The sequence below is a fragment of the Ptychodera flava genome, chromosome 14 (genome assembly GCF_041260155.1).
Source record: "Ptychodera flava strain L36383 chromosome 14, AS_Pfla_20210202, whole genome shotgun sequence".
NCBI classification, from domain to species: Eukaryota; Metazoa; Hemichordata; class Enteropneusta; family Ptychoderidae; genus Ptychodera; species Ptychodera flava.
Window position 1 is genome coordinate 14482087 of NC_091941.1, and position 12021 is coordinate 14494107.

The 12021-nt window shown below is 36.8% G+C and overlaps 2 protein-coding genes across 2 annotated transcripts in view; both read right to left on the reverse strand.

The window, feature by feature from the left end:
* The window catches only part of LOC139149487 (cytidine and dCMP deaminase domain-containing protein 1-like), a 696744-nt gene that overhangs the window by 456785 nt on the left and 227938 nt on the right, over window positions 1-12021 (reverse strand). The gene's annotated exons all lie outside the window — the stretch shown is intronic.
* Window positions 944-10495, reverse strand: LOC139149469 (protein amnionless-like). Its single transcript, XM_070721243.1, has 13 exons — window positions 9865-10495; window positions 8911-9026; window positions 8485-8628; window positions 7745-7938; window positions 6905-7051; window positions 6247-6337; window positions 5599-5684; window positions 4673-4804; window positions 3656-3724; window positions 3306-3405; window positions 2793-2931; window positions 2130-2352; window positions 944-1805 (listed from the first exon to the last, which is right to left on the reverse strand). The coding sequence occupies exons 3-9, from the start codon at window positions 8585-8587 to the stop codon at window positions 3695-3697; spliced, it is 783 nt and encodes a 260-aa protein (XP_070577344.1). The 5' UTR covers window positions 8588-8628; window positions 8911-9026; window positions 9865-10495; the 3' UTR covers window positions 944-1805; window positions 2130-2352; window positions 2793-2931; window positions 3306-3405; window positions 3656-3694.

A 12021-nucleotide genomic window follows, 5' to 3' on the forward strand; every position in this document is an offset into this window, starting at 1 on the left:
CGCATGGGTGGCAGCCATTTTGAATTTTAAGTATCGTAAAATGTTGGGTAATTGTTTCTAAAGTTCAAAATTTGCACCATGGCCATGATCTTTATTGTTGATTTGGTAAGAGAATGGTTGAAAGTTTCGTTTAAGAAATTTTGAGGCGTGTACTACCATAAATAAAGATAAACCCCGGGGAATACAGATACATCTATGATAGGTAGACAATTGTATTCAGTGTTTGGATGCCCTGGGATACTAGTAACCTGATACAATCTGTGGTTTCACGATCTAGAATTGCAAGTCCAGTATTATTCTATGTCATGCAAGTTTATAAGTATTCACCAAGTCACCAGACCAATGAAACTGTGAAACTGCAAATTCACTGGACTCAGCCCACCCAAAAAAGGAGATCTGAATCTTTGCCCTCTGGATTGATGCAGCTTCCCTTACAGAAACACTGTAGATATGCAATGAATATACTAACAAATGGCTGAGACTGGTAATCCATCATAGTCAGTTACTGCCATGATCAAAGTGTACTTGGTGCTTGAGACCAGTTTTGGTTATGATCCCAGAGAGAAGTAGATTGCCATGACATGAATAATTGTGGACTGATGATGAAGATGTGCAAAAACATGTACCTAGGGTCATGGAGGTACAGCCAGAGGGCTGTCATGGTATCTCTATGCCGGGTCATAATCTCAAAATTTTTTTCTGTAGAAGTTGACCTGTAATCCGCCATTCTTTAAGAAAGGCAAACTAGACATACTGAAATTATTTATAACTTATGCCTGTTTCTATTCGCAGGCAGTAGACAACTTTAACATTTATTATCAATGGACAGAAATCCAGGCAAATGCCGTCACCACATTTGATATGCCAAGAGTGCAAGGCTATAAAAAGAATAAAAAACATTAATCCAAATGACGTACAAAGACAGACTGAATGAGACAATTACTGCTTGTAACATGAGCTTTATTTTCATTTTTAAAATGTCATTTGTGTTTTAAGTACCATGCAGATTAAAACATCTAAGATTACGGCATAATTTGTCCGCTAGTTTGTGACATCTTTTGTTTAGACAATATACCATGAATAGCGTAATAGTGATGGGCTGTGGATTAAAGTGGTAATCAGCTGTTACGAAATGAATTACAAAGGAAATTCATTCAAGTAATGATCTTGAGAATATGATGACACTGACTTTATAGGTTTTTATACACTATTTTCCTTTGTGTTACATTGAAGTTCTTCATTGTTCTCACACCAGGCATTTAGAAGGTTATAATTGTAACAAATGATCCTACATTTAATTCAACATCTTGAATGTTTCTGTGATAAGGATATATAGATATGAAATTAATTTCATATATTGCCATGACCTTTATTCAACAAATCAAGACTATCCACTTTACAGAGTGGTATGGTGGCACTATGCTACAAACACTGAATTCAAAGACGACTTTTTCAGTTTGCAGTATTTTTCAAAATACACATGTTACTTTTAGGGGCAATATATGAAACTGGACTCATGAACGCTAGGCTCTGTGTACACTGAAATTCAGCAAAGTAATCAAAGATAGATTTCATTTCAAAATGATAGACTTCGATTTTGCAAGTGGCCAAAAAATTTAATTGCAGAGTAACTGTAAAATCAAAAATCAGCAACAGCTTGATTCGTATTGTCGTGAGGGGAGCTTGCAATTGAGCCCTAGAAATGCCTATGGTCTTCTAACAGACATGCAATATTCTGATCATAATGTATATTCTTTCTATTCAATGGTCCTGTCTGGAAATTTTCCTCTGCAGTTCTTCTCCAACTGAAATACAGAAAACAAAACACATATATGAGATTACTAAAAATCTTTCAGCAATCATACAAAATTCCATCCTTGTGAAATTTTGAATCATAAAAACAGAAGGCATCCAAGGAACTAAGATTGAAAATGCAATGGACTGTTTAATATTGAACCGTTACTGAACTAATTAATTTATGACAATGACAATTTAATTTGTAATTATTTCACAAAGTATGACAAGTTTTATACCCTGTTTGCTGAATAATAATACAACAGTCATAGATTTTGTTGTATGGGGAGTGTAAAGAACAGAGAACTGTGATGTAAAATGTAATTCATACGTACTTTATCTGGTACACTCTTGTATGAGACAGAATCAGGCTGTACTGTCATCTATTGGCTTCTTGAGTCTCAAGTCCATATCGTCATCATCAAGACTAGTTGCAAATGCTGTCTCTATGTCAACAGGGTTTGAAAACCCCCTCAGAGTACCGTCATACTCTTCATCCAACACCCCGGCAGATGAGTAGATTGGGTTATGCTTGGTGGCTATTTCTGCTCCATTACTCTGTTTTCCAATGACAGAGAGGAAGAAATTAAGATTCTAAGGAAAAGCCTCTGATCATATCTGAATATCTGGCCATGTTTATCTGCAGTGGATTTGGGGAGGTTTGATTTTCTCTTCTAATAACTGATTGCTGTTGGTTTAACAAATAATGAAGACTCAATAATTCTACATACAGCTAACACTGACTGCACCAACTAGGGTCTTTGAATATTTTGAAAACTTCTGGTTTCAGCATTAACAAATATTCCATAATGCCTTTGGCACCAATAGATGAAAAACATTCATAATCAGCTCTTTCACCATGAAATGTGCTTATCGGTCATAATACCACAATGTACTCACACTGCTTGTAAAAAGTTTATGCAAATGTATAATTCAAATAAAATAAACTTTTCCAAAGGCAAGAAATGAGTACCGCATATCGTACTGGTACTACTTACATGTGGAGGGGTGTCGTACATTGGATTATCAAAGCCACGGAGCACTGCCGCAGGATCAGTTGGATGGTTGATGAATTCTGCTGAACCAAGTTCCATTTCCATGCCCAGTGGTTTATTTTTCGGCCATCTTCCACAATGTCTAACGACAAATAAAAATTATATCAATCCATAGTGAAAGTCCAAAAAACAGGGGTAGAATAGATGAATATCACATGTGTAACATGTGTAACAACAAGGTCATAGAATGTATCAACTCTATTTTGGTTATAAATGTGTGTCAGTCTTGTATGATAATGACAGCCAATAATAGAAAACCAGTGAAACATATCCATTCTGATTTTTCCATTGAAGTAGTGTAAAGGTACATTGAAATCAAATTAGCAGGCTACGAGGACAGCGGTACAATTCACTTTATGACAAGAGTTTATGGAAACTTTTGTAGTGATGTCAGCAAATGTTTTCAGGTAAACTTCAAACGGAAAGCCAGTACTTCAACACACACAAGAAACTTACCCACGCCTATACATTAGTGCAATGACCATTATCAAAGCAAGAACAACTAACACAGCAACCACAATTCCGGCAATCATTCCTGTCTCTAGAGGTATGGAACCTGGAAATCAAGATGGAATAGCCATCAATGTATATCTACACTGTCCTCTTTTCGTAATAATTGCATGAAATGGTGTCACATGATTACTAAATATAAGTCTTGCAAAGTGATATTGGATTCTATGGTCAAAACTATATATCTGCTTGATAGTTATCCAACATGCCAATTTCTTGGGACACTAACTATCCATGAGACTCCAGGTTGGTCAAGAGCTACAAGATTTGATTTGTTTTGACATATTTCTTTTTACCTGTTTGTTTGTCTGTGCCAGGTCCTGATGCAGTCGATGTTACATTGGTGATCCCATATCTTGCCATATCTGGAAGATACAAAACAATGAATATAATAGAGCATGAAAAGTCATTCCACTCAACATTGTATGATAGCCCCCGTCACTGTTTTGTTGAAAAAGTCCACTGTGCATTTATGGTAGTTCTGAACATATACATCAGTATCCCGTAAATTTCACTACGTAGGGTTTGAAATTCACATACTTTTTGAGTTCACAAACCACCTGGTGTTGATTTTGGACTACAAAATAGAAATGTGGGAAGCCCTATATATACCACCATTTACAGTGAAGGTTTAGGAAAATGTCACAGAAATGGATGATCCCTCAAAACAGACTAAACCAGAGTCCCTCCATAAGTGAGACTGCTGAAGAAATTAATTATTGTGATGTATCAGACTGCAGTGTTTCCAGTCAACTGTCTGAGCCACCTGGGCCTAACTGCAACATTAAAGTGAAAGCAAAACGTCATCCAGTAGTAAGCAAAAACTAATGATTTCGAAGAAAACTACATACAAATCTGTGACATTGCTGAGCTCACAAGTTGTTAAAAGGAATATTTATGAGCAGATTAGATTTTCATGTCTACTTTGTACTGACTACAACCTATTTCATGATGACCTGCCAAGTTATTTTCAGATGGTTTATACGGATCACAAAATTATGAAACCCATAGCATATTGCTATTTTCTACAAAATCTTTAAACATAGTTTAGCAAACAGAATTTAAATGTGTTTTGTGACAATTGGAGTTTCTCCACGACTATGTCAGAAAAAGTGTTGACTCAGCAATATTCTTTTTCCATTTCATTCAGTCTGTCATCAAAGAGGTTAGCGTTGTAATGCCTGAAAGTGAATTTTGATATCTTAAGGCAATATGGTAAGAATGGTTTTATGTCAACATAAATTATTTCATCTGTTCAAAACACCTGTGGGATCATGAAAGCATATAACTATACTGTACACACAAACACATACTTTCCACAATGTCTTCCTGCAGAGCAATGCACAGTTCACCAGCCTTTGGCCATCATGATCATCTGTAGCCACAAACTGAATTTTGTCTTCACTTGTCTTTGATGTGGACATCTTGACTTCCCTGTACGAGTCCTGTTCAGGAAGTGGAGACGTGAATTGTAAGAATTAAGGTAGACACCGGTTGTTTGGATCCAGAACAAGATATCAATATATATTGAAGATTCACCACAAAAATAAAAAGTTTCATATCTTTGCACATCTAGAACGGTTAACCCTTTTCCTGCGAAGTTCATCATATTCCACTATCAGGTCAAGTTCATTGAATCTAGCAAAGCACAATATGTCCCATTTGGTGCATTTTAATAAAAACTTGAACATTTGGAGGCCCCAGAAATCATATCCTGACATGTACACATGATTTTCATGGACTAAAAAGCTACTGGAACAGACCAAGCCAAATGGGTGGAAATACGTTTGGTTTTGGCGTGATATCGCTTTTCACTGAGTTGGTTGATGGGGAAGTGATACTATCTGGCAGGGAAAGGGTTAAACTTGTTAGTGAATATATCCCTTTTGATGGAACCAATATTACTCTTTATCCCCCCTCCTCCGCAGAAAGCCTTCATCCAGAAGGATTAATAATAGAAAGTTATTTATCTGAATCTATGCATTAAACATGAAGCAGTCTGTGATTTTCAGAAGTACTTTGGTGATAATAATTCTACTCTCATCTATGTAACTATTGTACATATGAAGTCAGAATACGTGAGGATATGCTATGTGTACAAGAATGGCAAATATTGCCAATTGCCAACACCTATAAACTGGAAATTCCTTTCTGCTGGACTTTACCCAATGTTCATCACTGAACAAATTGCAAATTATCAATTTTTACATAACACATCAAAGATAGGTAATTGCCATACCTTGTTACCATAGTTACCATTGATCGTGTTCTTGAACTGTTCTAAATTGAATTTATCTTTATCATAGAGCATGGTCAGCGCACAACCTGCAAGCAAAAATGTTCATCAGTCTTTGCCCCTCAAAAAATGAAACAGAATGTATCTATACTGTTTGAGTAGTGATAGCTATTCCATCAGTCACAGGAAAGAAACAGAAATATGTCTGAGGTCCATCTGAGGTACTCCGTGAGTTATGATGTACTCTGGCTGGGCTTGCTCAAGAAGTGCAAACAATTCCACACTAGTTTACGGCTCAGACCAACTGACACATAAATTAATGAAAAAAAGGCCAATCGAGAATAAACACAATTGCAGTATTGAGCAGCGCACACATGTATCTACAAATTCAATGCCTCACAGTGATCTCAAGCAAAGAAAAAGGACAGGCTCGTTGCAGTCCAGGTAAATCATGATTATTGCTTTTCTAACAATTTTCCCATTTATTTTGCGGAATAAAAAAAAATTACAGAGTTCGCTCTTTCTTTCAGAAAAATTATTTACTTGATTAATAAAACTCGATGTTTAGGAGAAATTTCAACTTTGTGTGAAAGTACACATGGTGGTGACAACTACATTTCATTTGACATATCGATCATTGCAAATCCTCACCACACATTTGGCAGCAGCCATCCACTGGTATGATCGCACTCTTACAGATCGGCTCATAACACTGTGTGTTCTGACAGATTCGATTCTTTATCTGTAGTAGAACCATAGTGAGTAAAAAGTAAATAACAAATCAATAAAATAAATCTAATGAGCCTATTGAATTCTATCAATAAATTTGTACTCTAGAAAACTAATCTTTCTTTGCACTGTGACGGCCGGTAAAATGAACAATATTTAGATTTAAGGTAGTGTATATACCTTGAAAGTGAAAGACTTAAAAACTTTTGCTCAAATTTTCCCAAATGAAACTTTCAACCATTCTCTTACCAGATCATCAATAAAAATCGGGGGTCACCTTGCAAAGTTTGGAACTACGCAAACAAATTTCCCAACATATTCCTGAGTTAACTCTTTTGGGGGAAAAATTCAATTTCCAATTTTCGAAAAAAACTAAGACAGTGAAAGTCTTTCTTTCGCCAAGAGCTTTAAAAAGAGCCCCCACATGTGGTAGATCAGAAAAGAATTGTAGAAATTTGAGTCTGAATATCTGTCCCCAAGGAACATTTCTACATTAATGATTGCTTTACGACATAAATGATCAAGGAATGCTCAACTCTAAACAAAAACACAAAATTGATCTGTATGTCACTTTGCATACCTGTCCATCATTTCCACACGGACAGCCGGTTATATCCAGACATCCTCTGATAGTCACACTAGGAGCACGACCAAGGGATCCAAAGGTAAACTGCCGCCGACCATCAACGCTTGATAGAAATGTCTTGAACTCATCCGTAGAGTAACTCTGTGCAAGAAATTATACCACAGCAATTTGAATAATTTTTCATTCATTTATCATAGGTAGCCCTTTGTGTTCTTTGAATACATTCATATTGACATCATATTCAAAGCCTATATGCCTTCATGATGTTACTGTAAAGATTACCGAACGAGACATGTGATCAATCTTGGTTGCACGCAAGGGAATTCTGAGGGGCTTCTCTCCTCTGTTTTTCAGGAAATAACTTTACATTTTCATAACCATAGAGAAAAATATATTTTCAAAGCGAAAGAATATGCCAATTATGCATTGTCAGGTAAATTGGCCAGCTGTGTTTTCCAAGATGTGGTGAAAATTACAGGTGTTCAGTTTCACCTGATTCACAGGATGTACATGCAGGTCTGAAATATTAAACAAACAACACCATGGTCGAAACACAACTGTCACAAAGTTTGGAACAGAAGTTTTGAATTGTAGAGGTAAATATTTGACTAAACAATGGTTGACATCTTAAAACTGCAAATTAGTTTTGAAACTTTTGAAAAATAACAAGTAAATCCAAATAAAATCTAGTAAAAGTGTAGTTGACAGCTGAACTTCCATACCAGCGTGTGTAGTTACAGCACATACATATATATGAAAGGCCGATCAGTTTCAAAATAATTGTACATTGGGGATCTTGAACACAAAATATTGAAGCGACAAAAACTCACATACCTGGCCTGCAAATATCATTGATGTAACAGAGGTATCCATGTCAAGCTGTACGTAGTAACGACTGTCTCTGGGGAATACCACGTCGTCATATGAACATGGTACCCGTTCAGTTTCTAGCAATGGTGCACTCTCAGAATCTTTCCAGTTATCAGGATCAAACCAATCCTTGGCATTTGAACGGATGAATTCAACATCTGTAATACATATGTACAGAATACCCTTCTTACAGACTTGCAATGTCACAATAAATATAAATTTAATGTATTATAAAAAACCTGATTGTCAATATTACAAAATTATTGATCAGAAAAATATTGAAAATGGACTTTAGGATACTCTTATTTTTATGATTTGGACAGGCACATTGACAAAAATAATGAATTGATTAATCCTATTTTTACCAACTTGAATTTTGTTGAATGTCTCTTTTGCATCTCTGATATCTCTGGAAAAAGACAAAAATTAAAGGCATATATTGGTGGGCACTGAAGAGATGACATAAAATCAACAGAATTTATTTTGGAAGAAATAAAATCAGAAAGTTTAATAAAAAATTTGTACATACTTTTGGCAAATTGTTTGAGAAAGTGATTACCTTTAAAAAAAAACTTTTTCGTGAGTTTTTTGTATTTTGATTAATTGAGGCAGAATCAAAGAATGCAGTAAGTCACATTGATTTGATAAATATAACACAAACACTGACCCAGCACTTATTTGACTGGATGTTGACATAAAATTACCTTCTCCTGGACAAGAGGGGTCTTCATTGGCATCAGAAAAACTCAAAACCATATCACTCTGCATGGTTACCACTCCGTCCATAGGTAGGACAATTTCTCTCATTGTAGAATTGCTTGAAGAAACACAGAAACAACAGAATTCTCCTGTTGAAAAGAAGCAGACCACAAATACTGTTAAAGAAATATCAAAAATCATTAATACATTAGTGTTAACTGAACTTACACAGCAAAACTCAATATCAACTATGATTGTAAATAAATAACAGTTATCAGAATCATGCACACTATTATTATATCTCTTAAAGCTGTTCCAGAAGGCTTCTCAAACACCCCTGCAAAGAATATGTGACATCCTGAACTATGCAGTGTAAAAAACTACTGCCAATATAGTGACCACAATGTGAAAGCCTAGCAAATGATACATACTGGGCCAGTTAACATGACGCGGTCATTTGCGCATGGAAGACGTTTCACATTCCAGTTATCCGGATTATCATAATTCACATTTGGTAGCCATTCCTTGGTAGAGGCGTCACAATACCCTGGAATCACAAACAGAAAAACATAATGTGAACAACTCATACACTTCATTCACCTTAGACTCTCTGATTTTGACAAAACACTGGTATGTTGCCAGATTTCGAGTTTCACATGGGGCTCAACGTCTGCAAGGTGAACAACCTAAATGACTCTCTCAAAAAGTGTGTCAGTGATTGGCATTAAAGCGATTAATTTGTCATTTTGAATACAAAATGGTATAGTTTTGAAAGAAATTGTCGCATTAACAGTTACAACTTTTAGTAATAATGGAGGCCAACATGAAACCACCAAACACTTTTTAGGAGTGTGAATGAGTTCTCATGCAGATTTTTGGTCAGGGATCTTGCAACTTTACTCAGCTGAGAACAAAAAAAAACTGGGTATGTGGATAGCACCGATGGTCGGGTCGTCCGCCCCTCATAAAGGCAAAACCTTGAGCTACAGTATACTAGTACTGCAGCTATTACGTGGGTATAGACCCTATTTACCAAGGGTGAAAGGTCTGTGCCATTAAAGTTCTGTACAGAATGTTTGTTGGTACATGCTTTTATGGCGTTTACATTCGTGTAAGTAGAAGACGCCCCTCGAGTTTGTCAAGAAGTTTCAGACACTACGGTGCCTGCTAAACAAAATTACAGTAAACGCCAATTCAGATTGAATTTGTCCTAGCTGATGTTCTCTGACTTTCCCCTTCCGCGCATGTTTATATAATGTCTGCGAAGTTGCGACTGCGACATTCACACTCCATGTCTCCAATATACAGGGAGGGTTTCAAAAACTTGAAGACAAACACCGCTCGAACATAGTGACTGAGTTATTACTTTCGACGTGCACACTCACCTATGACAAGAACTGCACAAAAGAATAATTTCAGACCCATTCTGTTGAAGTCACTTTCACAAATGTATGACAATTGAGACAGAGCTTCGGCAGGTCGACACTGTATTACCTCCTTCGTCTCTGACAAGGTGGAAGTGATCATTCACTGCTTGAACTGTTTACATATCCATCCGCAACAACAAACTTTCACTAAAACATGAAATCGTATTTTACACAAAGCTGAACATTTTAACGCGACTAAGGAGAAACAAAACTTTAAGAATTGCCTATATAATTATATTAGCATTATTGCTACAAGCGTAGAAGGTTGAATCTTAGTTTTACTGGGCGCACTACAAATAGTTTACTCTCAGCAGATGTATAAATGTGTGCAAACTGGCACACCAGGTACGAAAAGCACCGCGCCCAATGTTTGACAATAGGCCCAATAACCTTGGGTGAAGACATTATTATTACAATAGCGTCGCGGACTTCAGACTAACTGAATATGTTTAATCACATCACATATTCCAACTGTGTATAAAGCAAATATCCGCGAAGATCATGCTGCTTTTGAACTGCATTGACGATATCTACGCCGGATGACTGGGGGAACAACAACCTGTTAGGCAACAATCCTACCCTGACCCCGGATGTCCCGACTTTCGCATTTATATGACACGGGATTACAAATACAATGAATTACAAGGACAGAGAAATCCAACAGAACAACAAGAACAATGCCCATGTACAAGCTCGACCACGCTGGCGCATTTGTTCCTAGGGCCGGGGTCGTGATTGAAAAACTCGCACAGCAAACGAAACCTAACTTAGGCTATGGCTTTTAACTCCATACTGTAGGCTACAGACTGTAGGCCTACTTCCTGTACTGTAACATCATCATCATCCCCAAAAATCGCCCAAAACAATGCAATAAACTCACCATTTAACACAGATTTTCATTTACATAGAATTTTTACTCTTATGTTTTACTATCGTATTTTAGTATTCATATTTATAAAAAAGGATAGCGAAAAGAAAGGAGCCGCTGTTAATTGTTATCGTTGAAACACATGTCAAGGGCAAGGCCCGATACATTTACTTTATTTAAGGTGCTGTGTTGTATTTTAAAAGAAGAGTTAATCCCTGTATGCACTCTTCATTGTTGTTGTGCAATGATGTAAAACTTTCAATGAAAACAATCATTGAGTAGTTTCGATTTGCAGTTGTTAAAACAATCTTAATAGCATGTTATGTTTGATATAGCCTATAGGACAGGCTTGGCTTCGGAACACAGTGACTTGCTGATTTGTTAACTGTTTGATTAGTCATAACAAGAACCTGAAATATGTGAAAGCAAGCCTGTCTGTCTCTACATGTTCAAGATTGACTGATGCATGAACACAAAATATTTTTGGAGGCGTGGCTAGGTCAGTAGGCCTAATACTAGGCATGGTCACGATATATAGAGAAAATTATTCTGTGTTCAATTATTACATTTTAAAGTTGCGATGACCGCTTCCTCTTAAGTTACAGTAAAAAAAACTAGCTATCATTGAAAACAACAAAATGCATGGGATGTTTAGATGCAATGGTAATTCTCACATCAAGAAAGATGCTGGCATTTACTTCAACTTCATGATCAGAATATTTATACTACCGTTCATACATCTGATCCTACGGCTATGCGTTCTACGTGAGTATCGCGCTGTCATTTTCATGAGCGAGGCCGCGAGGTAAAGTGAAGAAAGCGTAGGCCTGCTGATTCGACTTATCTGAATAGACACGTGTAAAGATGCATATGAAAAAACTCAGTATAGTTTTCAGTTTTGGTACTGACCTTATTTTTGTTTGCATGGAGCAGGGGTAGCCAAAAAGCTGTTCGCAAACACCCAAAACAACAACAACAACAACAACAACAACAACAACAACAACAACAAACAAACAAAAACAAGTTCAGACAGCTTTGAAAAGGTCTGGCAGTTGAGCAGGCCGGCTACATCTAAATGATTCGGTTGCGTTTAGGCAGTTTGCCGGACTCAGATCTCAGGGTGCGAAGAGGAGGGAGCGAAGAGAAGGCGGTTGGGAGCGCGTCGTCCGGTAGGTCGGTGTAGAAACGTCTTTTTATGTTGTTTTGGATTGTCTCTGTCCCAATAAACATCCCTTGATAGCGTAGTT